Here is a 12,334-nt window from a genome sequence, read left to right on the forward strand (position 1 = left end):
TCAAAGATCCTAGGGAACCAAAGCCTATGTAATCAACCAACTCCACTGTGAATTTCCTGTTTGTCAGCGCTGCTCCTATAAGAATACAAAACCCATAAGGACCACTGGAGAAAGACCTTGAGCCCCATCTGTATTTACCTGAAAGTGTAGTTCCCAGGGACAAGTTTACTTAGTTTTAATATGGCTGTATCTTCAGAAATCTTCTCTTCCCTCAGAGGGCCCTTAAGTTCCTCCCAGTGGTACTGGACGATTTTGTCGTCATCGGTGCTTTCTTGACCAAAAAGAAACATCAGTTACAACATGAGAGTACTGAATCTCAGTGCTTACTCCGTTTACACAGAGAAGGGCAGCTACACAGAAATTTGAGGCTAGGAAAAGTTCATGACGTTACAGACTCTCGCTCCGGAGTGCCTTTTCCCTTAGAATACTGGGTCATTCTGCCCCTCCATGCATATCCCACTGTGTGGTTTCCAAGGACGCCAACACAGACAGTCTCTGGTTAAAATGCTACTGCATCAAAAAATGAAAATCAATCACTCTGAAACACATGGAAAGATACTCAATTTCATTTACAAGAAATGTAAATGAGGACAATTTAATTGGTAAAGATGAAAGTTTAATAACACAGATATACAGGTAATGGTAGAGAGAAATAGGCACAGGCTTATAAGTCACAACAGAAGCATAAATTTACACAACCTCTCTAAAGAGCAACTTGGCCATCTGGATCAAATTTTAAAATGCACATGCCCTGTGCCTTGCAATATCCTATTCTAGGGATTGATCCTACATATGCACTTGCACATATGTAAAGTGTCAGGTGCGCAAGATTATTCATGGTAGCATCAAGTAATCAAAATGGTCACCAACAGACATTAAAAACGAAGTACATGTGATGTACATTCATATAATGGAATACTATGCAACTGTTAAAAGAATGTATGAATGAATGAAAAAGTATTTCATGTGTTAATTCAGAAAAATTATCCAAAAAAATTTTTTTGGAGAAGCAAGCAACGTGTGAATAAGGAGGATTAACAAAAAGGAGGAGGAGGATAAAAAAACATGTCATATTGTCTAAGTATGCACAGACCATCTCTGGAAGAGACCAGAACCAGTCGGCCCATTGGCTGTCTGCAGGAGACTGGGTAGCTGGGAGACAGGGCTGGCAGTGCTCTTTTCATTTATGTATTATTTGGCCTTTACATGTTACTTCACTGCGACCTACTTAGAAAGGCACAATAGCATGGTGCTTTGTGAGCCCTTGCTACCATCCTCTAACACAAATGCCCTGTCCTGTTCTTTCTCTCTACTCTTGGCCTCCTATTCCCCTAGCTTCCTCTTTGCTTCACTTTGCACAAGATCCCTCCACTAACGCAGTGACTGCCTACTGGTGCCAAGACAGCGGGGAACTGAGCCCTTATGAGTTTCAAAAGCCATCAGGCAAACACTAACGAGATAAGAGGCCTCAAATCTCCTGCACACACGAGCCAGGGTCGAAGGCAAAGGTTCAAAAACCCTCTCCTGTTAGGAGCCCAAGCAGTGGATGGAGTTCATTCTGTGGGCTCTCTGGGTTCAAGAAGGTTGACAAGAATCTTGCTAGTAGTGATGGCTAGTGAGAGTTCCTCAGTCAGGCGAGGATAGAAAGGAGCTTTGTTTACATATAACTGAGAAAGGCAATTTCATCAAAGCAAATCTGAAGACCAATGTGCTTCAACTAAAATAATATTAAGTACATGTACAATCCCAGGACTACTGCTTGAAAACCAGTCACACTGGGGTTTTTTTTAATAGGTTAAATGGTTGGTCTTCCCATAACATCATTAAAAATGGCCTAAACAGAATGCAGGTATAGCTGGCCTCAAATCTTCCACCAGAGTTTTTCCATCACAATACTCAGTGAGTGTTCTTTGTAGCAGCATGCTTGGACAAGTACTCACGGCTGCCATCAATGACTGTGGAAGTGGTTGGCAGAGAGATTTTCTGAAACTGTGGTGACACAATGGCAACAGGAGGCCGGTTCTTACGGGGCTCTGCAAGAAAGTGATACAGAAGAAATTAAGAGAGGGGCTCTATAAAGTACAGGAATAAACAAATCACATCCGTGTAGATTAATACCAGTTTCCATAATGTAACTAATGATTGAACCATCATCACTAAATGGGAAATTCGCAGATCAAGTTTTCCTTACAATTTAAGACACTTACGTAAATGTATACTTTTCCAAACCTGACCATTCCTGAGACCGTGCTCTAGGGATCCTTTCAATGCTCATGTGACAGCTACTCTATGGAAAGTACTAAAGCAGCAAGTGTCTGCTTTGAAACAAACCTAACCAGAGGTGGACAACAGAGCAGCTTTGTGTAATAAAGACCATAGGCAGCCATTCCTTGGCACAGAGTGTGCTGACAAGGTATTGAGTGAGTTCTCAACCATCCTTGAGCTGTGTGTGAAGGAAAGGTCACAGACTACTCTGGTCTACTCCAATGACTAGGAGCTGCCACCTCAGCAGCTTTTTCTTTAAGGAATGATCAACTGGTGTTTAAGCTGATCACATTTTTAAGAAAGTGAAAACGTGACTTTCCAATGAACTTTTGTTTTACTCTATCAGCAAAGATAAAAGTTAGTATTAAGAATCTGGGCCAGTGACACAGTACCGCTCTGCAACTTCCTAAATTTCTTTGAAAAATACAACACAGAATACCTTACATTTGCACTGAGTTCTACCAACAACAGATCATTTAAAATGAGTGATATCATTTTGTTTTCAAAATGAAAGCAGATCGGTGGGGTTTAGATGAGGAACTCTGCACAAAGACCCACATCTCTGGAAAAGGGGAGAAAGAGTCAACCACTTGGTTGGTTCTCTGTCTGAATGCTTTTCCTAGGCTCCTGACTTCACTGGGTCTATATATTATAATACAAATGTGGTTCCCTCTCAGCATGACCCCTTGGAAAAGTAGTTCTCTGGGCAATAGCTCAGGTGATTCTGTACGCAGACCATGTGACTAATGTTGCCCTGCTTAGCTCAGTGTACCAACAAGAACCAAAGAATTACTTTTGCCATTCCTAACTCTTCATTCCACTGAACTAGGAACTATCCAGTAAATACATTACCAAAAAAGAGAGTGGGAGGGACTTCAAATTACATCTCCATCTCCTTGGGAATCCTTTAGAGGAAACAATGAGGTTACTTCCAGGACAGGGAAACTTACCTGGCTTTACTGTCACATTCACATAGCCTTCACCATGGGCATTTTGACCATCTACAATCACTTTGAATTCATACAACCCTTGAGTGAGCTGCAGAAATGAAAGAAGATCTTTAAGAGGAGGACAAAAGAGCAGCCATTATGTTTAAAGTACATATATAAAAGTCTATGAACTTTCCCAGGCTGAATCTGTCTTTTTTTACTGCTTCCCAAACGAACAAAGTAAACAAGCTGAAGAGATAAAACAATGGATTATACACCGAATACACATAGTTTTTAAAATATGAATCCTATTACCAGCTGACTCTAGGAAAACAGAAGGGGTTTTAGTATCTCCATACTCCAATTTTCTTTTCAGAAGAACATTAAGGGCCTCTAACCATTCTACTGCTCAGAGTTATGAAATTAAAATAATCATCCCTGCAAAGAAAAACACTCTGTAAACATATGAAATAGCTCCCAAATAGCTGAATATTTTCCCCTTTAGACTTCTAACTGCAAGAAACATAAGAGGAAAAAACAATAAAGTTGTCCAAAATCCCTCTAGGTTTACACACAACTCAACATAGTCCCTTATTTCCTTCCAATCCTTGACCACATACAAAAAGTAATAATTTTAAGTGTTCATTCAACAAACAATTAAAAAGAACCATTACCCAATTATTGTCCTACAGATGAATAAGGTAATATTCCTGCCTTCAAGAGCTTATATTTCAATGGCAATTAGGGTCTTGCTAAAATCAAGGTATGTATCAAACTTTGTATTGTGCTTTCTCTCATTCATTTAGCATGAACATGTTCCCAAATTATATTTGAATGGCTGCAGAACAGTACATGAACAAATATGTCACGCTTCATACAAGCATGCACACTGTTGGGTTTTGGGGTTGTTCCAAATGTTTACTATAAATAATGCTGTGATGAACATCTTTCACACTAATGGTGGCTTAATTTTCAATTATCTTCTCTACATACTGTATAAACTCGTGTATAAGCCAAGTTTTTCAACACAATTCTTATGCAGTTTTTGTGGCAAAATGAGGTGCCTTGGCTGACATTCGGGTCGGCTGATACTCGAGTGTGTACGGTAGGTGCTAACTGATCTTTTGGCACGTGGCATTTGTGACTACTTCCTCCTTCTTGTCATACTCTCCCTCCTGGGCCCTCACGTCTCTGCTCATTTCCTTCAGAATCCTCTTCCTTCATCCTTTACGTAGCAGTGTTTCCCCGTATTCCAACCTCAATTTGTTTATCTCTTCATTGTCTGTACTCTCCCTGGTTGGTTTTTAATAATTCTTTGCCTATAGTTATTATCGACTTGAGGATAGAGAGAAAATTTACCTTTCTAGACCAAACATGTGCCCTGATCCCTAACCCCTTACTCTCTAAATTCTTGAACTAACCCAGTAAAATGTCTCATAATCCAAATTCACTGTATCAAAAAATAATCATCCTATTCCCTAAAGCTGCTTCTGTGTGCTCCTCACTGCAGTGGCTATCACTAAAATGTCAACAACGTCCACCCACATACCCACGCCACAAAGCTTCTTAGGAATTATCCTAAACTCCTCTTCTCCACGGTGATCAAGTTGACCCCCACTAAATGTCCAAGTCCACTCATGTATCTTCACTGTGGTGCTGAATCGCTCAATGCAACATATTATTCAAAGCATGGCCTCGAGAGATGGGAAAAACAGCAACAAAAAACCCACTGCCATTGAATCAATTTTGACTTCTAACAACTGTATAAGTCATAACTCTTTGTAGAAGCAGAACTGCCATCTTTCTTCCACGGAGCGGCTGGTAGGTTCAAACCACCGATCATTCTGTTAGCAGTCAAATGCTTTAACCACGATGCAATCACAGCTCCAATTCAAAACTCCCTTTTAGAGTTATAGCAAAAATAAAACAAAGCAACAAACTACCTCTTAATAGCTTTGTAAACTTTAGCCAAATCGCTTTGTTTTTCTAATTTTTAGTCTTGTAATTTTAAAACGGGCATTAAATACATGTTGGGATGGTACAATTAAGCCAATGAATGAATTAATTGTGGAAAACATTTAGCACTGTATCTAACACATGGTACGAGTTCAACAGGTAGTTTAAAATTATTGTTTTCACCATGACCCCAGTGCTGCTTCCAAGTTCAGACTAGACTGGAACCTGTACACAGGTATAGAAAGGGATGGGAGCTCCCAACACACAGAATCCAGGAACAGGAGTGGTGATACCAGAAGGGTAGGGAGAAGAGGGGGAGAGGAAGGGTCAATGGGGGAACCGATCGCAAAGATCAACACATAACCATGCACCCCTCTATCAGGGGAAGAACAACAGAAAACCTGGGGGAAGGGAGACAGCAGTCAGTGTGAGAGATGAAAATATTAACAATGTACAGTCTATCAGGGGGATGAGTGGGTAGAGTAGGTAGAGGGAAGGAAAAAAAAGAGCTGGTACCGAGAGCTCAATAGAAAGTAAATGTCTAGAAGAGAATGAGGGCAACATATGTACAAACACACCTGATTCAATTGATGTATGGATTGTGATAAGAGTTGTACAAGCCCCAATAAAATGATTTTTTTTAATTCTAAAAGAGCAAAAAAATCATTCATTGAGTTTTTCAGTTTTTATTTCAACAGATTTCTCATTGGTCTCCTGGTTTTGAATCTTTTATCTCCCTCAATCTGCATTCAAGGTGATCTAAACCATAAATGTACATAGTCCTGTGGTCACAAATAACCAACTTGTCTCCCAAATTCTAAAATCCTTGCTACCCTTAAAAGCTGGTAAGTATATGATTATTTCACATATCACCAATCTTCTCACCATAAATGAAATTCTGAGAATTATACACTAACAAATACTGGATGTCAGCCACACTTTTGAAGGATTCGCTGCTGAAGGATTGTTGCACAAAAATTCTATGACATCATATATTTTGGGAAAGTGGCCGGCGCTTCTACCCCAGCCCTGCAAGTAGTGAAAGGAGGCAGAGTCACCTTGGATAATTTGAGGATCTGGGAATGTTTCCCTTCCATTTCTCCACTGTAGTCTCTAGGATGAGTAATCAGCTGCCAGTTGAAGGTGTAGGTTTCTCCTAAAGAAGGGCAGTTACAAAAATCATGACAACACACACCTACACATAAGGGGTAGCCACACAGCCTGCTAATAACGAATCACTTCTAAATCTTGACAAGGCCTTAGTTTGAAAGATTTTACCCTAAAGCCTTTAAGGAAACCAAGTCATTTTCTGAGGGGAGGAGTAGGACATGGGATATAGATTCTGCTGATTCAAGGACAATTAAGGCTTCTTCCATTCTCTCCCAGCAATGTCATTCCGGCCCCATATCTAGCTTCTCCAGAGTCAATCCGCCCTAAAAAATACCAGGTTGCTCATGATGTGGCATCCCAGTGAAAATACATGCCCTACCAACCACTACAGATGAACTCATTGGGAACAAAGGCCATTTTCTTACAAAACTTCTTGTGCAACAAAGAACAGCAATGACTTCTAAATAACATGGTTCAAAAATAGCTTTCTACAGAGTGCTAACAATGCTTGTCTCACTGAGGTCATCACACCCTGGTGAGTTAAAAGAGCTACTTCATGCCTGCTGAGCTAAATAACACACTGAGGAAGATGGTAGGGAATGGCCCATTTAAAACAGGCCCCACTAAAATTAATTAAGATCAAATGAAGCATTAAATGGTCCTCATTTGTAGCTCAGACTGTATCAGTGGGTAGGCTGCTGTTGTGCTGTTGGGTGCCAGTGGCAGGTCCAACTCACAGTGACCCTATGCTCCGAGAAAGAAAACACTGCCCAGGTTTTTACCAGCCTCCCAATCATGGCCATGTTTGAGCGTACTGTTGGAACCACTATGTCAATCTCTCTCTCTGAGGGTCTTCGTTTTCACTGACCTTCCTCTACTTTACCAAGCCCGCTGCTCTTCTCCAGGGATTGGTCCATCCTGATAACATTTCCAAAGTGCATCCAACAGAATCTCGCTATCCTCACTTCTAAGGAACATCATGGCTGTATTCCTTACAAGAAAGATTTGTCTGTTCTCTGGCAGTCAATGGGACCTTCAATAGTATTCAACAACCCCATAATCCAAATGCATTACTTCTTATTCCTGTGTTCCTCATTCACTGACGAGCTCTCACATATACTAGAGAAGACTGAAAAAGCCAGGGCTTAGGTCAGATTCACCTTAGTCAAAAAAGTGGCATCTTATTTTGCTTTGATAGCATTTTAAAGAGATGTCACTTGAAAGTGATATTTTACTTTATTTACTATGTTAGCATTAGAAAAAAATCTTTTGCAGCAGAATGGCCCAATGCAATGCACTATTTTACTTCTTAAAAGCTGCTTCCATTGGCATTAATTATGGATCCCAGTAAAATGAAATCCTTGGCAATTTCAATCTTTTCTCCATTTATCATGTCATTTGTACAATTTGTGGAGGCTTTGTTTTCTTTATATTGAGATATAATCCATCGTGAAATCTGTAGACTTTGATTTTCATCAGTCTAAGTGCTTCAAGTCCTCTTCATTTTTAGCAAGCAAGGTTGTGTCCTCTGCATACCAAAGGTTGTTAAGGAGACTTCCTCCAATCCTAATGCCATGTTCTTCTTCATACACCCCAGCTTCTCAAGTTATTTGCTCAGTATACAAACTGAACCATGCCCAAGACCCAAACCCACTGGCATTAAGTTGATGCCAACTCACAGCAACCCTATACAGGGTTTCTGGGACTGCAAATCACTTCGGGAGCAGGCAGCCTCGCATCTTCCACAGGTATGTTTGAATAACAGACCTTACAGTAAGCCGTCCATTACTAACCCTGACACACACCTTTTCTGCTTTTAAGACACACAGTATCCCCTTGTTCTGTTTGAATGATTGCCTTGGTCTGGTCCATTCGGTCGAATATTGTTGCACAGTCAATAAAGGTAAACCTTTTTTCTGGTATTCTCTACTTTCACCAGAGATCCATCTGAAACTAGCAATCAAGTCCTTCATCTCATGTGCTCTTCAGTCCAAATTTCAGGCCAACTTCAAGAGAACAGCAGGGAAGGCAACAACAGATTCCTACTGTCTAAGTGGTCTTAAGCCATTTTGGGAGCAAACTGTACTTTGAAGGGTGGTATTTCGTAGGTAGGTTCAGTTACTACCCAAAAGTAAAAAAAGAAAACTTTTTTTTTAATTTCAGGAATTCAAATGTTAAAAGTTAGCAAACAGATCCAAATTCCAAGATCCCCTTCAACTTCAGGTCTGATTTTATTTTATAAGCAAACAATACAAAGTTTATGGTGCTCTCCCTTCCTGTCCCTTCAAATGATAGAGTCTGTTTGGGCCAGCTCTTGCAAATGTGTACATAGGAGTTGGATGAAGAGCGGAAAGGAAGGAGCAAGAAGACTGGTGCTAAAAGATGACATCACTTCTAAATGTAACTGGACAGTTTCTCCACACAGAAAAAGAGACACATATTAGTTTGGGAACTGCTAATCTTATAATCTCTAAGGCTGGCAAAACAAACTTCTTAAAAGGACAAAATTCCTAGGACAGGAAAGCTCAGAGGATACACTGTGCCTTACAGCTCGTAATTTGCCCCAGAGTAGGAACAACTGAATATAATTCTGCTTTCAATGATTAGGATAGTGGTGTTCAACCAAGTCTCCAAACTGTATAGGAAGTCTGAGAAGTGCTTCAGGGCAGTCACAGATATGAGGACAGAAGAGGAGCAGGCCGACTTGGTCCTCCCCATCACCCCTAATCTTTGAAAGTTTGAAACTCCCACCTCATGTGTGTGATAAAGACTGATGAAATGTTGAAATGTTGAAAAGAATCTGTTTCTGCACTGGTGTATTTTGGGATATCAAGCTACAAAACTATATTAACTCACAGAAATGTATATGTAAATATGGGTTAGAAAAGAAAACTACAGTGGAGCTAAGCATGTCGATTACAAAAGAGTATATCTCAAGTATTCTCAAACAACATTTCTCTAATAAGTTTAACCTCTGTCACCTACTAGGTTTTTGTACAAGATAAACAGGTTAACCTGAATCTCAGTTTATATTATGTACTAAAGTAGGTTAGGATTTTGTGGTGAAGTGAAATTTCTTAATTTGACTCTGCTATTCATGTCTCTGTGGAGCTCTGGTGGTATAGTGGTTACACACTGGGCTGCTATGCACAAGGTCCAAAGTTCAAAACCACAGAGCAGGAGAAAGACATGGCTTTCTACTCTCCTAAAGAGTTACAATCTTGGAAACTCACAGGGGCAGTTCTACCCTGTTCTATAGGGTCACTATGAGTTGACATCAACTTGATGGCAGTGAGTTTGGTTCTGATTTATTTGGTGAGACTATGCAAACAGGATATGTGAAATGTTAACGGATGAGACTGGTCCACGTTAGTTGTCATTCCTCTGTGTAGACGAGAATGAGGCAGCAGAAGCCATGCAAGCCAAGCCCAGAAGCCAAGGCAAGGCGATGATCAGACAGAGCAGAGGAGCAGCACCAACTATCAGACTATGAGAAAGAGCAACAGGTAAGCTACCTGGTCCCTTTGAATCAGACAATCATGTGGTTTACTAGACTGGGAATGATAAAATCAAGAGAAATGCCTGGCTGTGGAACAGACCATCAATTACTCATATGTAAATTCAAGTTGAAGCTGAACAAAATTAAAGCAAGTCCACAAAAACAAAACACGACCTTGAGTATATCCTGTCTAAATTTTGAAAACATCTCAAGATTTGATGCATTGAACACTAATGGCAGAAAACCCGAGGAATTGTGGGATGCCATCAAGAACATCGTACACGAAGAATGTAAAAGATCATTAAAAAAAGAAAGAAAAGATCAAATTAGATGTCAAAAGACTCTGACATTTGCTCTTAATCACAGAGTAGCTAAGGCAAATGGAAATAATGATGAAGTAAAAGAAAATATGACAAGGACATTTCTTCTGTGGTCACTCTGTGAGTTTCTTGGAGCCTCTATCAGTGCCTCTAACAGATGCTCTGGCAGAGAGCATCCAAAGGTTTACCACCTCTGTGGCCCTTAGGAGCCATTATGAGGAGGGCCCTGGGAAGAACTTGTCATTTCAGTGGAAAACAAGTGGCGGTAATGGTTTGTGATGACTGTGTTCTTTGGGTCTGGATTTGCCACACCTTTCTTTATAATAAGACACCAATCGCCTAAGAAATAAGGATGGTTAAGTTCATCTGTAAAACACATAAGAACATTTTAAGAAATCTGACCTCTGAAAATTGGATGAAGTTCTGTGGAACTTACAGCATACTGGTTATGTTTGTAAATAAGCTTAAAACATTAAAAATATATATGACAAAGGACAAATCAAGGAGACAAAGTAGTATAATGAAATATACAAAATATGTGGGGTCACTATGAGTTAGAACCAACTCGACTGTACCTAACAGCTACAAGAAGCCAAACCACTGAAAACCATGGCCCAGATAAGATGACATACAACCTTAACCATAACAATCCCCATATTAATTTAAAAAGGGGGAGGGGGGGTTTGAATCTCTGAAAAGTTAAGTAATTTGCTTAAAATCACATAGCTGATGAGTAGCTCAACTGGGATTGGGACTAAAGCTGGACATTATAGACTATGATCTCAAAAACTATATTAAATTGCCTTTCTCATCACATCAATATGTGTATTAAAGTCTTTACCATGGGCTGTTATACGGACTAAATGAGATAAAGTAGGAGGCTATCATTACAAAATAATGCATTAAGGAAGTTTTACCTTCAAGAGGTTCTTGGAGAACATATGCATTTAATTGAACTTCATTCTTAGGCAGGGTCATCTGAACACTCTCACCAGCTGACACAACCAGTTCCTTTACAGCTGGAAACAAAGTAAATAGAGAAGAGATAAGAAATTAGGTCTAGACTGTCCTACATTTTTCCTTCCTTTTGTAAACTCCTATTACCATCTTTAGTTCCTCATTACTTTGGGCAGTTTGGATCAGAGAGTGTTTTGTTGTGGAGGGACTGTAGTATGCATGGTAGAATTTTCTGCAGGATCCTTCAGCTTCATTTATTACCTATTAGTAGAATCCATCATTACCACCACAGTTGTAACTACCAAAAACACTTTCAGATATTGCCTAATGTCCATTAGAGTGCAAAATAACACTGTACAGACACATTCATCCTCCCCCATGATATATAAATTCTATAACACTCAACATGAATTGTGCATTTGATATGAGACACAGGAACTAGAAACACTTAAAGCGAATAGCTGGTTGGTCCTCCATATCTCAAGATTGGGAAATAAGAAAGGCTTGTTACATAAATGTGAATCTTGAAATTCACCTATCTCTGCTTTGGAACATTACACTTGGGGAGAGATGAAACCAACCTTTATGTAATTGTCAAGACAGAAAATGAACTCTATAAAGTGATTTTCAAAAAGAAAGAAAGAAATCACTATATTCAACAAAAATATAATGGACAAAAAAATGGCTATTCAATATGGTACAATCCAAACCCTTCACAATTACACTAGAAACTACAAGCATTTTCCTGAAATACAAAAATTACTCTGGTGCCTTAGGACTGAAACCTAAAATGTTATGTTCCACTTAAGGATATCCTAAGAAATTACGTTCTGGCAAAAACTCACTTTCACTAGTTTTACTACAAACACTCTTTCGACTATTTCAGGGAACAAAGATCAACGTAGTTTCCCTAATGAACCATTTTCTCCTAACACCTTAGAATAGCATCTATGAAGCACAAACTGACTAAAGGAACCCATTATGAGTAAATCTCCTTCCTATGGGTTCCTTTATTTATAAAAATGCTGTCAAAATCACAGAGTGATATATAACTGACCTAAACTAGCAAGTCAGAAGGCAAATGAGTGTGCTGATCCAATTCTTTCTTCCTAGTAGCTTCTGTCAGCTTGATTCTTTGAGCAGTGTTTAATTAACTCTTGTGCCTTTAAGTTTTAAGCAAAGTGGAATCTGGCTCTGGAAAATGAGTCTCATAAGTTTCTATAGGGTCTGGAGCCTGCTGAAAAAAGAGTTTTCGAGTTCCAAGTCCTATGATTATGAACGATTACAAGGTTTTATTC

The 12,334-nt window shown here is 39.5% G+C and overlaps 1 protein-coding gene across 4 annotated transcripts in view; it reads right to left on the reverse strand.

Moving 5' to 3' along the window:
* Window positions 1-12,334, reverse strand: part of KIAA0319L (KIAA0319 like) — a 132,117-nt gene that overhangs the window by 25,439 nt on the left and 94,344 nt on the right. For all 4 annotated transcript variants that reach the window (XM_075553791.1, XM_075553786.1, XM_075553782.1 and 1 more), the window contains 5 exons: window positions 10,997-11,098; window positions 6,209-6,306; window positions 3,216-3,303; window positions 1,941-2,033; window positions 139-271 (listed from right to left, as the gene is read on the reverse strand). In XM_075553791.1, the coding sequence (XP_075409906.1) occupies window positions 139-271; window positions 1,941-2,033; window positions 3,216-3,303; window positions 6,209-6,306; window positions 10,997-11,098 (514 nt within the window). The remainder of the gene's footprint in view (window positions 1-138; window positions 272-1,940; window positions 2,034-3,215; window positions 3,304-6,208; window positions 6,307-10,996; window positions 11,099-12,334) is intronic.

The sequence above is a fragment of the Tenrec ecaudatus genome, chromosome 1, assembly GCF_050624435.1.
Source record: "Tenrec ecaudatus isolate mTenEca1 chromosome 1, mTenEca1.hap1, whole genome shotgun sequence".
Taxonomy (NCBI): Eukaryota; Metazoa; Chordata; class Mammalia; order Afrosoricida; family Tenrecidae; genus Tenrec; species Tenrec ecaudatus.